This window comes from Salvelinus namaycush, unplaced genomic scaffold (assembly GCF_016432855.1).
Source record: "Salvelinus namaycush isolate Seneca unplaced genomic scaffold, SaNama_1.0 Scaffold672, whole genome shotgun sequence".
Taxonomy (NCBI): Eukaryota; Metazoa; Chordata; class Actinopteri; order Salmoniformes; family Salmonidae; genus Salvelinus; species Salvelinus namaycush.
The window spans coordinates 103,520-117,373 of NW_024061389.1; the positions used below are offsets into that span (position 1 = coordinate 103,520).

Here is a 13,854-nt window from a genome sequence, read left to right on the forward strand (position 1 = left end):
AAAAAATAAATTTTATCCCCTTTTCTCCCCAATTTTCGTGGTATCCAATCGCTAGTAATTACTATCTTGTCTCATCGCTACAACTCCCGTACGGGCTCGGGAGAGACGAAGGTCGAAAGCCATGCGTCCTCCGAAGCACAACCCAACCAAGCCGCACTGCTTCTTAACACAGCGCGCCTCCAACCCGGAAGCCAGCCGCACCAATGTGTCGGAGGAAACACCGTGCACCCGCCCCCCTCGGTTAGCGCGCACTGCGCCCGGGCCCGCCACAGGAGTCGCTGGAGCGCGATGAGACAAGGATATCCCTACCGGCCAAACCCTCCCTAACCCGGACGACGCTAGGCCAATTGTGCGTCGCCCCACGGACCTCCCGGTCGCGGCCGGCTGCGACAGAGCCTGGGCGCGAACCCAGAGACTCTGGTGGCGCAGCTAGCACTGCGATGCAGTGCTCTAGACCACTGCTCCACCCGGGAGGCCCTTAAATGTAACAATTTCAACGATTTACAGTTCAAATAAGAAAATTTGTCAATGTAAATTAATTAATGAGGCACTTGGACTTCACATGACTGGCTAGGGGGGGCAGCCATTGGTGGCCCTGGGAGGGCATAACCCAGAACTGCCAATCAGAATTAGTTTTTCCCCACAAAAGGGCTTTATCACAGAGAGAAATACAACTCGGGTGGCTGGTCTCAGACAATGTGGAGGTCCTGGGCTGGCGTCGTTATATGTGGTCTGCGGTGGTGAGGCCGGTTGGATGTACTGCCAAATTCTCAAATAAAGTTTGAGGCGGCTTCTGGTAGAGAAATTAACATTCAATTCTCTGATAACTGCTCCAGTAGATATTCCTGCAGTCAACATGCCAATTGCGCGCTTCCTCAAAACTTGAGACGTCTGTGGCATTGTGTTGTGGCAAAACTGCACATTTTAGTGTCCTTTTATTGTTCCCAGCACAAGGTGCACCTGTGTAACGATCACGCTGTTTAATTAGCTTCTTGATATGCCACACCTGTCAGGTGAATGGATTATCTTGGCAAAGGATACATGTTCACTAACAGGGATGTAAACAAATTTGTGCACCAAATTTAAGAGAAATAAGCTTTTGTGCGAATTGAAAAATTCTGGGATCTTTTATTTCAGGTCATGAAACATGGGACCAACACTTTACATATTTATATTTTTTTGGGAACATCTGCCCAAAATATTTCATTATTTTTTTACTTTACCCAAATGATTGTGACAATAATGATAGTCAAAATGTTAAATGTGTGTCAACATGTAAAAAAAGCCATTGTGTCGACCCTATCGACAACGGGGAGATGTTACTGATGTGTTATGTGTCTGTCTTCAATGTAAGAAAACAAACGTTTTTGACTTCCACACGAAATGACTTCTTTAGTCAATTTAGTTTTAAGGAAGTGTGTAGGTCGCATTCTGTATCATACAACTATGAAGGTTATATATTTACAACCACCTGCTGGAAAAGAATCCAGTGATGTCTGTCTTGAGTGTCCTAGAACTGTTTAGTTTTTTGTGTTCTGACTTGTAAAACAGAATGAATAAAATAAGTAATGTAAACATCATCAGTAATTACCAGGCAGCTCTACAATATTTGTTTTAAATTATGTAATGTTTGAAAGCTGGCCTCAGGTTGAGGGATCTGATTTGGATTAAACCTCATAGCAAGGCAGTTTTATGATGTGGAGATTTCATCCTGGTTTCTCTTAAAATGAACACTGTCTTTGGCAGGAGGAAAACCAAACTTGGAGGAACCAATGACTTCTAAACCAGCAATACGACACCTCTGCTCCCAGATTGGAAAGAGTTTTAACAAGTTAGGAAGCCTGAAAAGACATGAGAGGACACACACAGTGGAGAAGCCTTTCCATTGCTCCCATTGTGGAAAGAGTTTTAGCCACTTAGGAAATCTGAAAGCTCATGAGCGAACACACACAGGGGAGAGGCCTTTCCATTGCTCCCAGTGTGGAAAGAGTTTTAGCCATTCAGGAAGCCTAAAGGTTCATGAGCGAATACATACAGGGGAGAAGTCATACCATTGCGCCCAGTGTGGTAAGAGTTTTAGCCAGTCAGGAAGCCTGAAAGTTCATGAGCGAATACATACAGGGGAGAAGTCATACCATTGCGCCCAGTGTGGAAAGAGTTTTAGCCATTCGGGAAGCCTGAAGGAACATATGAGACTGCACACAGGGGAGAAGCCTTACTACTGCTCCCATTGTGGAAAGAGTTTTACCCATTTAGGTAGCATGAAAGGACATGAGAGGATACACACAGGAGCGAAGCCACACCCTTGCTCCCGGTGTGGAATGAGTTTTAAGCGGTTAGACGCCCTCAAAGCTCATGAGCGAATACACACAAGGGAGACACCATACCATTGTGCTCAGTGTGGAAAGAGTTTTAGCCATTCAGGAAACCTGAAAGCCCATGAGCAAATTACACACATTTGAGAAGCCATACCATTGCGCCCCGTGTGGAAAGAGTGTTAGCCTTTTAGAAAGCTTGAGAGTTCATGAGCGAACACACGCAGGGGAGAAGCCTTACCACTGCTCCCAGAGTTCATAGCGTTTTACCTATTTAGGAGGCCTGAAAGAACAAATGAGACAGGGGAGAATCCTTACAAATGTTCAGACTGGGAAGACATATTACTCATCACAGTCACTTACAAAACATATGAGAATCCACACAGGAGAGAATAATTACTTATCCTAGTGTGTAAACTTGTAATTCACATCATATACACTTAAAATTCATCAGAGAGCGTACACACTGCTCCCATTGTCTTATGTTGTTGACTGAGAATGTGTTTACTTGTTTTTACTATAAGAAATTCAATTGTACACAGTCTACTCAAACATATATTTGTATGTTTTTATTAGAAAACAAATTGTATATGGAGTATGTCAGTTTGAATATAGAGTAGATCAGATTCCATGTGTTTAAATTGTCATTTTTTAAACTCTGTGTTTGTGTTTATCTGGGTGTCTTTCCTCCAGCACTACAGATAATCAAGTGATATTTGGATGTGATGCATTTGTTCCGTTGTTTACATTTGCAATGTTGGCCCACTGATGATTTAATGAAATGAAAATATTCACAGACTCTGTAATGCAAAATGTTAATTGTATGTGTCCATATATCTGAGTATGTAACTTGTGGTGGATGAATCAGAATTAGTTGGGTAACATAGATAATTAAGATGTCTTATCTGCATAATATGCTGATGTGATATACTTGTTATTAGAATGTATCCCTTCGGACTCTGGTGTTGGCAGTTGCACTTCTTCCCTCAGCTGGGGCTCAGTCACCTGGGGCCCAGAGAGGGGAGAGGTCAGGCTTTTACATGTCCCTGGTGCTATGCAGAATATCAGGAAGGGAAGAGGACAGGAGGGAACATTGTCTTCATATGTGAATGTATCTGTTAAACTATGTGAAGGGATGGTGTGATTAATGGGGAACCACTTACTGGTTTCCACAATGTCTGTGCGCAAGTCACTCCCTCCTTTGGCATTGGGGGGAGGTGTATGGCAGTGTCTGGAACCATTGTATGGCCTCCGATGTTGCACTTATCCTGGGATAGTGTATGACCTAGAGGCTCACTCCCCTCAGTGAGCGTGTCCAGGAGTGGGGTCAAGAAGGGGTTTTACTTGAGATGGGAGTATCTAGAGTTGACAATTGAGTTATGCCATTGGATGAGTTGATGTTTTTGTGCTATGAAGTACCAGGAAAGAGATTAGAACCTCGTCTTAGGGACCAAACTGAATGATAAATTATAGCTAATGCTATCTGGCTACGGGATACTCCTTTCTCATTATAAAATCTCACTTTGTGAACTGTTCCTAATATCTGTGGTTTGTTATGTCGACTAGGGGGTGGGTCTTTGCTATAAAAGATCTCAGTAGCCATTGTGTTGCCACTCTCAACGGTTCATTAGAAATAGTGAATTGTTGAAAGTCATTGCAAAGATCTTATTATTAAAGATGTAGTTTAAGTATAACTCTGATTGGTGTGTGAAGTTTGTCTCTCCTCATTTGGTAATACAGAAATGAACCACCACAGACTAACCTTGTGAAACTGACCTATTATAATCTCCTGTTCTTGGGAGTATCATCCAGTGTTGCAAACCAGCTGCACCTGTGCCCTTGTATGAATAAAGTCCCTCCCAGGAACAGGCAACTATAAAGATATGTGCTCATCACCCAATGCTTCGGAATTCAGACTGTCTACACTGCGCTGTGTAACTGTTATTCTCTCTGAGCTCAGAAATAAAGAATCTTGGTTTGACTTGGACTCCAGCAGATCCTTATTTTATAATATCCACCACAACTCTCCCACGGATTGCTGTTTATCATTGTCTCGGTGAAGACTTCTTTGTTTTACTTTCCTGGGGTCATTTACAAGCCTCCCACTGGTTGAATAAACGTTGTTTCCACGTCATTTCAACAAAACAAATCCATGTGATGATGTTTGATTAATGTGGAAAACTGATTGGATTTGTAAAAAGACATGAACATCAGGTATTTTTTATTTTTCACCAAACTGGCAACCTAAATCCAATGACAGGTGACATTTTGTGTAGTAGTAGGACTGCTGCTTCCTATCTGACTGGTAATAGGACTTCACTGCTACTTCCTACCTGACTGGTAATAGGACTTCACTGCTGCTTCCTATCTGACTGGTAATAGGACTTCACTGCTACTTCCTATCTGACTGGTAATAGGACTTCACTGCTACTTCTTATCTGACTGGTAATAGGACTTCACTGCTACTTCCTATCTGACTGGTAATATTACGTTACTGCTGCTTCCTACCTGACTGGTAATAGGACTTCACTGCTACTTCCTATCTGACTGGTAATAGGACTTCACTGCTACTTCCTGTCTGACTGGTAATAGGACTTCACTGCTACTTCCTATCTGACTGGTAATATTACGTCACTGCTGCTTCCTACCTGACTGGTAATAGGACTTCACTGCTACTTCCTATCTGACTGGTAATAGGACTTCACTGCTACTTCCTATCTGACTGGTAATAGGACTTCACTGCTACTTCCTATCTGACTGGTAATATGACTTTACTGCTACTTCCTACCTGATTGGTAATAGGACTTCACTGCTACTTCCTATCTGACTGGTAGTAGGACTGCACTGCTACTTCCTACCTGATTGGTAATAGGACTTCACTGCTGCTTCCTATCTGACTGGTAATAGGACTTCACTGCTACTTCCTGTCTGACTGGTAATATGACTTTACTGCTACTTCCTACCTGATTGGTAATAGGACTTCACTGCTACTTCCTATCTGACTGGTAGTAGGACTTCACTGCTACTTCCTACCTGACTGGTAATAGGACTTCTATTTATACAATCAATCAAGCAAATTTGTATGGCCTTTTTTTTTTTACTTCAGCAGCGGTCACAAAGTTATTTTACAGTCATCTGGCCCAGAGACACCTTGGACATACAGGGCACCACTGCTCCTGCCTTTCTCCCTGTGTGATGTCATATCCTTTTCCTGTTAAGGCACCTGACCAGCTGAGTGCAGGTGGGCTCTCCTGTGAACATGGGGCTGAAGATCAGACAGTGAAGAGACTCCGGGGGCTGTGATGAAGGCTGTAGGAATGAAGATATAAGATAGCATAACGTCCTGTAGGCGGTGTAGCATAACTTCCTGTAGGCAGTGTAGCATAACTTCCTGTAGGCAGTGTAGCATAACTTCCTGTAGGCAGTATAGCATAACTTCCTGTAGGTAGTGTAGCATAACTTCCTGTAGGCAGTATAGCATAACTTCCTGTAGGCAGTGTAGCATAACTTCCTGTAGGCAGTATAGCATAACTTCCTGTAGGTAGTGTAGCATAACTTCCTGTAGGCAGTATAGCATAACTTCCTGTAGGCAGTGTAGCATAACTTCCTGTAGGCAGTGTAGCATAACTTCCTGTAGGCAGTATAGCATAACTTCCTGTAGGTAGTGTAGCATAACTTCCTGTAGGCAGTGTAACATAACTTCCTGTAGGCAGTGTAGCATAACTTCCTGTAGGCAGTGTAGCATAACTTCCTGTGAAAGTAGTGAAATGAATGACATGGAATGAAAAGGTGTGGTATTTACTTCTGAGTATGTCCAATGTATATTGTGTGATCAAAATCTACTATAAAAATTATAGTTTTCTTAGTTTACCAAACTGAATTGCCAATCAACATTCCCAGCATGAACAGCAGCCTCGGAAACAAATTCGTATTTATAATGACAGCATGGCAAAATGCCTCCTATGGGGCAGTAAACACAGATCTGGTTACTTTGAAAATACTTTGTATTAAGTTGTTAGCAAGAATAAACAATGTAATTAACATTTTCCCAAACTGCGTCACCCAAACTAGTCAGCAGATGATTCTTTCAAGTTGTTTCTTGCGTTACGTATAATCTAGTCGACGGGACCGTTCGACACAAGGCTACTGATTCAGACAGATCGGCAGCTTACTAGCCAACGTTCTATAATGAAAACAGGTACATTCTGAAAGGTTTTGTTGATGTGATAACAAAAATGTTATTCACGTCTGAATTCAGGATAATACTGTTTGTTTTATTTGACTTAAATGTTATTATTTATGTATCATACTATGCGAATACACTACCAAGCAATGCAAGTAGATATTTGGAATTAACCCCAAAGAAGGTTTTGATCAATAATTTATTAAGAAAACCAGTAGTCACGATCAGACTATGCTTCCTATTCAGGCATCATATAATGCACAGCCACATGCAAATACATCAACTCCACCAATAAAATATTGAAAACTTTAACATGACTACTGGTGATGTCATTATTTTCGTCACCATCCATCAATGGTTAAATTGCATTATTATTCTTTGTACATGGTGTGCCCGCCTCCTGAGTCTGACTAGAAATCCACTCGGAATACCTCTTCTCTGCCGTCGGCGACGAGCCCTGGGGGGTACGAACAAAGGATCACATTCTGGAAAGTCGTATTCCTGGTCGTAATGCTGGTGAGTTACCGCCGCTCTGATATCCAAATGTTATTTCCAGCTGTATGTAATAACACAACAAACGTTCTGGGCTAATAGAAATAACAAAACACTGCAAAGTTGCTGAGGAGCCAGAAGCAGAGTTTAGAACATGTCTCTTGGGAATATTTTAACTTGGCACATACAGTATTCAGACCCCTTGACCTTTCACCTTACAGCCTTATTCTAAAATGGATTAAATCGTTTTTTCCCGCCTCATCAATCAACACACAATACCCCATAATGACAGTGAAAACAGGTTTGAAATTTTTTGCAATTTTTGTGGTGTTGTGAACAATTATAAATGTACACTGACAGGCTGACCCATACTTTAAGAAAGGCGGTTGTAGGGACTAATCCTAAAAAATACTAAATTTTTGGATAAAGCATAAATTGGATTTTAGTCTCAGCCTCCAGAGGCCAAATGGAGCTCCGTACTGAACCGCCAAGCGCCTCCCAAATGTTGTACCAATGAGGACAGCTCTGTATAGCTTCTCATTGACATGATTGGTCAATGCGGCAACTTCAGGAGAGTAATGGCACAATCTGCGAAAGCCAGCAGGAGAGGGAGGAGAATGGTTGGGTCAGGTTAAAACCTCGTCCGGATAGGACCCTTCATCTCAATTTCCACCTAAAATTACCCAAATCTAACTGCCTGTAGCTCAGGACCTGAAGCAAGGATATGCATATTCTATACTATTTGAAAGGGAACACTGAAGTTTGTGGAGATGTGAAATTAATGTAGGAGAATATAACACAGCTGGTAAAAGATAAAAACATGTTTTAAATTTTTATTTGATAATCTTTGAAATGCAAAAGAAAGGACATACATTGATATAGGACGCTGGGGGTCATTTATATGTTGTCCACAACAGGGCAACAGTACATGTGCAAAGTCAGACTGATAACGTCAAGAATGAGCGAGTTACATGACATTTAGTATGAAGTCACCCAGGTGTCCCACACGAGTTGCCCAAATGGCCAAATTGATTTTTTTCAAGAAAATAACTACATAGAAAATACAAAAATGCTTAGTCTACACACTCCCAGGAATGTCATAAATGATGGATCATTAGCTTCCCTACATAAAAGGTACTAACGGGAAATGTGACAAGAATGCTGATCCAATATCTCCAAACACAGAAGTGAAACATTTAAGGGCCAAGTTAGCAGCCCAGGGATCCAATATCACTGTTGAACAACACCACAAACCACACAAAGTAAAAAATAAAATAAAACAACCTTAGAATGACAGTATTTGGAAGATCCTCAGTCCTCTACACAATATTGTGCTGCTGATGCCAAGTCCCAAAGCAGTCTCTTTCTGCTGTAAAGCAGAGGCAAACCGAACAAGTCGTGCAGGTGATGGGGGACTTCATGTGACAAAGAACACAACGACGCCTCCATGCTGTGGCCTTTTTGCCCCGAGGCACATTCATGCCTGCAGTTATGAATTCGGGCATGTGAACACCACTGGTGGCAGGAGCAGAAGGGACAGAGGTAGAGGGGGCAGAAGGTGCTGCAGTGGACTTTGTGCCGTAGCCAGCAAGCTCCTGGATGAGCAGCTTTCTGAAGGCTAGCTGTGTCATGGGGGTCTGTCCACAGCTCTTAGCCATTTCCTTATGAAGGACGAATGCATTCACCACAGCAATGTCGATGAAATGATAAAACAATGTTCTGTACCATTTCGTTGTCTTGTGGAGAACATTGTAGTAGCCTATCAGAGCATCTGACAGGTCCACACCTCCCATGCTCTTGTTGTAATCCTTCACAGCAGCAGGAATGGGAACATTTTTAGTGGTCTGTTCCCCATTAGCGTCCTTCACACGCCTGACGACTTGATCGCCACTGTACGATTTGTGGATACTGGAGCACATGACCACCTCTCTGGTATCCATCCACTTTACAAAGAGCAGGTCATCTTTACGAATCCATCGCATGGTACCCCTATCAGCCCGCTTAGGCATGTCGTTGACTTTTGTTTTGGGAAAACCCACTCTGTTGGGACGAATGGTGCCACAAGCCCACACATTCAGCTTCCTCAGGTCTGTGAACAGGGTAGGGCTTGTGTAGAAGTTGTCCACAAACAGTTTGTAGCCCGTCCCCAGCAGTTGAAAATCTAATAATTCCATAACGGAATCATAACTAAGTCCCTTACCGGTGGCTGAGATGGATTTCCCCTCGTAAACAAAAAAATTCCAAGTGTAGGCACACACAGAATCGTCCAAAACAAACAGTTTGTACCCCCCTTTTGTTGGCTTGTTACTCATATATTGTTTGAGGCCAATTCCAGCCTTTGAGGCTACCATCCTCTCATCTATGGACAGGTTCTGGTTGGGTTGAAAATGGGTCTTGCAAGCCTCAACCATGCTGGGGTAGAGAGGTTTGATTTTGCAGAGCCTATCAAAGCTTGCTGTGCCTCTCTTCTTGTCATTGTCCTCATCAACTTGTGGGTCACTGATATGAAGCGCCTGCGAGATAGTCAGAAACCTTTTAGAAGACATGACAGTGGAGGGGAAAGGCAGTTGGTAGAGTGTTGACGTTCTCCAGTAGTCCTTGAGGTTTTTACACTTCACAAACCCCATGTAAATAACCAGTGAGATGTAACAGTACAGGTCTTGGACGGAAATGGGGTTCCATGCCTCTTTCTTGCCTGCTTGTGTCTTAGCCCCATACTTGTTGGTGTTAGAAACCAGCGAATCAAGAACTGACAAGGAGAAAAACATCTGGAAAAGATGAAGGGGGCTGTACTTTACAGTCTTGTCCAGCTGAGGTCCTGGCTGCCTTTTCGGTCTAAATGTTGGTGGAAGTGGCTCCACATCATCTTCTAGCACAGTGTGCCAACGGTCCTCTGCCTCGGTGGTAGTTGCCGCTGGTTCACTGGCCCTCCTCCGCTTCTGGGCTGGCCTCTTCACACCTCTAGATGGCCGGGCGGGGGAAGGTGTGGAGCCGGAGACAGCAGGGGTCCGGCTGGATGAACCAGCTTCAGCGTCTGAATTAGTGGGGGATGGACACCTTGACATTGTGGGTTCCCATTGTTCATCCGAGTCCCTGGCACTGTGTAAGAAAAAAACAATCAGTAAGAATACTTCTACAGATGAGCCCTGTATCGACACGTAAAATAAACAGATGTCTATTATATAGAGTAGAGGGAACATAATCACGACGGTGAAGTGTGTGTTTATCAATGGTGAATAAGGCTGGTCAGGGGAGAACGGCTCATAGTGGTGGCCGTGTCATCTGATGAAGATCATCAAAGGTTAGTGATTCATTTTACCTCTATTTCTGCTTTTTGTTACTCCTCTCTTTGGCTGGAAAAATGGCTGTATTTTTCTGTGACTTGGCTCTAACCTAACATAATCGTTTGGTGTGCTTTCGTCGTAAAACCTTTTTGAAATCGGACATTTTGGCTGGAGTTACAACAGGTGTATCTTTAAAATAGTGTGAAATACTTGTATGTTTGAGGAATTTAAATTATGGGATTTCTGTTTTGCACCCGGCAGTTTCACGGGCTGTTGACGAGGTGGGACGCTACCGTCCCACATACCCTAGTGAGGTTAACAAGAAATTTGTGGAGTGGTTGAAAAACGAGTTATACTGACTCCAACCTAAGTTTATGTAAACTTCGACTGTGTGTATAAATATATATAAATAAATAAATAAAAAATATCAAATGAATATGCGACCTTTTAAACAACTGCATTAGCATGAGAAGCAAAAACCTATTTTACTTACTGATCTAAAAGTGGATCTTTTCCTTCCAAAAACATTTCTTCCGCGCTGGAATCATAACTGTGGTCACTCACAGAGTCCTCATCCATTCCTTCTGTGTCACTCTCCTGGTCAATGTCTGCAATAATATCATCAAAATGTTTATACTTGGACTGAGATTTAGCTTTTCCACTCTTAGTGGCCATGTTTAACTTTTTCCAGATTTGAGAAGTTTGTAGAAGAGAAGGAACTGCTGTGAAACGTAAACTACAGTGCGTCCTGTTTCCTTTCACCAGAGAATGAACTCTGTTGTGCACAGCTCTAGCATGATGGCTGTTTGTCCTACAAACGGCATTCACATACTGCTGGAAAGCCCAGCTCATTGGCTATCTAGCTAGGTTTCAAAACGATAGGTGGTCATTGGACCAAGACCCTTCATGGGCTAATTCAGGTGTTGTATAGCCAATACATAATGTAGAATGATGAAACAAGTTTGGTTGCCTTCTAGAGTGTCTGAAGATTGCACAGAAACCGAACTTGACCATGTTAAACAAAGTTAGATTTCTAACAAAATTAGATTTCATAAAATTGTTTTGTGTCAAGTTGAGTCGGAATTCATGCAGAACGCTGTTTACAACATGGATGGTGTTAGGATATACAATACCATTCAAGAGTTCGGGGTCACTTAGAAATGTCCTTGTTTTTGAAAGAAAAGCAATTTTTTTGTCCATTTTAAAATAACATAAAATTGATCATAAACACAGTGTAGACATTGTTAATGTTGTAAATGACTATTGTAGCTGGAAATGGCTGATTATCTACAGAGGCCCATTCCCAGAAACCATCACTCCTGTGTTCCAATGGCACGCTGTGTTACCTAATACAAGTTTATCATTTTAAAAGGCTAATTGATCCATTTTTGAGCCTGTAATCAAACCCACAAATGCTGATGCTCCAGACACTCAACTAGTCTAAAGAAGGCCAGTTTTATTGCTTCTTTAATCAGCATAACAGTTTTCAGCTGTGCTAACATAATTGCAAAAGGGTTTTCTAATGATCAATTAGCCTTTTAAAATTATAAACTTGTATTGGGTAACAAAACGTGCCATTGGAACACAAGAGTGATGGTTGCTGATAATGGGCCTCTGTACGCCTATGTAGATATTCCATAAAACAATCTGCCATTTCCAGCTACAACAGTCATTTACAACATTAACAATGTTTACACTGTATTTCTGATCAATTTGATGTTATTTTATTGGACAAAAAATTTGCTTTTCTTTCAAAAACAAGGACATTTCTAATTGACCCCAAACTTTTCAACGGTAGTGTATATATAGAAATACACGTTTAAAATGTGTACCAATTGATTGGTCGAAAGAACAGGTGACTAAGTCAAACAAGATTTTTATTAGTCTGTGACAGCCCTACTAGTAAAAGATACCAGTCCATCTTCATGTCAACTAACAGAACTCTGCTGGTTGTCCTGGTAACAGATACCAGTGGGCAGATCTATTGTATTTGTTCAAACTAAACTACAGCACTTACCTTGATGAGTCAAATCTGATCCTTTCTTCTCTTCTCTTTCTCTCACAGTTCCACTCAGCCCCGTTGTTTTCCTGCAGTCCACCAGCTACACAGACAACCTCTTCATACCCAGCAGTAAGGCGCTACCGGGAGAGGCACGACATGGGGACTCCGGGAGGGTGGAAGGGCTAGCGTTGTCCTGGTAATCATAAAGAGGGGACACAGACATATATCATTATGGATGCTGATGTCACTGTTGTCATAAAGTGCTTTACAGAAACCCAGCCCAGACCCCGATAGAGCAAGCTGTATGCTAGACCAGACCAAGCTGTACCATCTGGTGTTCTGATCTGGAGAGACTCTTCTCTTCCTCGTCAGCATCAGGATGTTGTTGAGGCTCCCCAGAGGATCCACGATAGTCATGTCTCTCTCCTGTGTGAATGAGAACATCAAACAGACAGTAAACTTATGAACTTCTATTGCAATTACAGAGTGTTACAATGAATATATGTCTAAAAAGGGCCTAAATCAGTCACTTTAATTATGCTTTTTTTTGTTGTGATCAGTGGTATAAAGTACTTTAGTACAAAATACTTTAAAGTATGATTTAAGTAGTTTTTCAAGGAATCTGTACTTTACTATTTATGACTAATTTGACTTTTACTTCACTACATTCCTAAAGAAAATGATGTACTTTTTACTCCATACATTTTCCCGGACACCCAAAAGTACTCATTACATTTTGAAGGCTTAGCTGGACAGGAAAATGGTCCAATTCATGCACTAATCAAGAGAACATCCCTGGTAATCATCACTGCCTCTGATCTGGCAGACTCACTAAACACACGTTTCAATTGCAGATTGTCTGAGAGTTGGAGTGTGTCCCTGGCTATCCGTAAATAAAAAAAAATAGAAAATGGCACCATCTGGTTTGTTTAATATAAGGAATTTGAAATTATTTATATACTTTTACTTTTGGTACTTCAGTATATTTGTGACTTTTACTCAGGAAGTATTTTACTAGGTGACTCACTTTTACTTGAGTAATTATCTATTCAGGTATCTGTACTTTTACTCAAGTATGACAATTGCGTACTTTTCCCACCACTGTGATGCAAATGTTAAAGTGCCTTTAAACAAAATGGGTTCATTTTGCGTCCCTTTGATATTTTAAGTAGAAATGATGCACTGTATATTATATTTTAAAAGCCTGTTATATTAGAATAAGTGCACTTTAATTATAGACCACATAGAGAATTCAATAAATACAATTTTGAAGTGCACAAAATATATGTACCAATGGCAGATTGCCCCTTAAACAACTCCTACAGAACTGAACAACATATCAAAGTGCAGAACTTCAGTATAATGCCCCTTAAAAACCAAACATTAGTTAAACAACTGCATAGTTTGTGCCCCTGTTTTTAAGACAGTACTCACTGGTGGTAATCGGAACTTCAGTCTCCTCTTTTATTGAGATATCCTCCTCTTTTACTCGAAAAGGTTCTTCCTCTTCTTTCAATTTTACGGCATCTTCCTCCTTTTTGATTCTGAAAGCTTCTACCTCTTTTTCCACTTTGACAA

The 13,854-nt window shown here is 41.6% G+C and overlaps 1 protein-coding gene across 1 annotated transcript; it reads right to left on the bottom strand.

The window, feature by feature from the left end:
- Nucleotides 1-7,809: 7,809 nt before the first annotated feature.
- On the bottom strand, nt 7,810-10,799 carry LOC120042403 (piggyBac transposable element-derived protein 4-like). Its single transcript, XM_038987238.1, has 2 exons — nt 10,768-10,799; nt 7,810-10,089 (listed from the first exon to the last, which is right to left on the bottom strand). The coding sequence occupies exon 2, from the start codon at nt 10,053-10,055 to the stop codon at nt 8,310-8,312; it is 1,746 nt and encodes a 581-aa protein (XP_038843166.1). The 5' UTR covers nt 10,056-10,089; nt 10,768-10,799; the 3' UTR covers nt 7,810-8,309.
- Nucleotides 10,800-13,854: the final 3,055 nt, after the last annotated feature.

Excerpts from the sequence above, each read along its gene's own strand:
- LOC120042403 (XM_038987238.1), bottom strand. The coding sequence starts at position 10,055 with ATGTCAAGGTGTCCATCCCCCACTAATTCAGACGCTGAAGCTGGTTCA.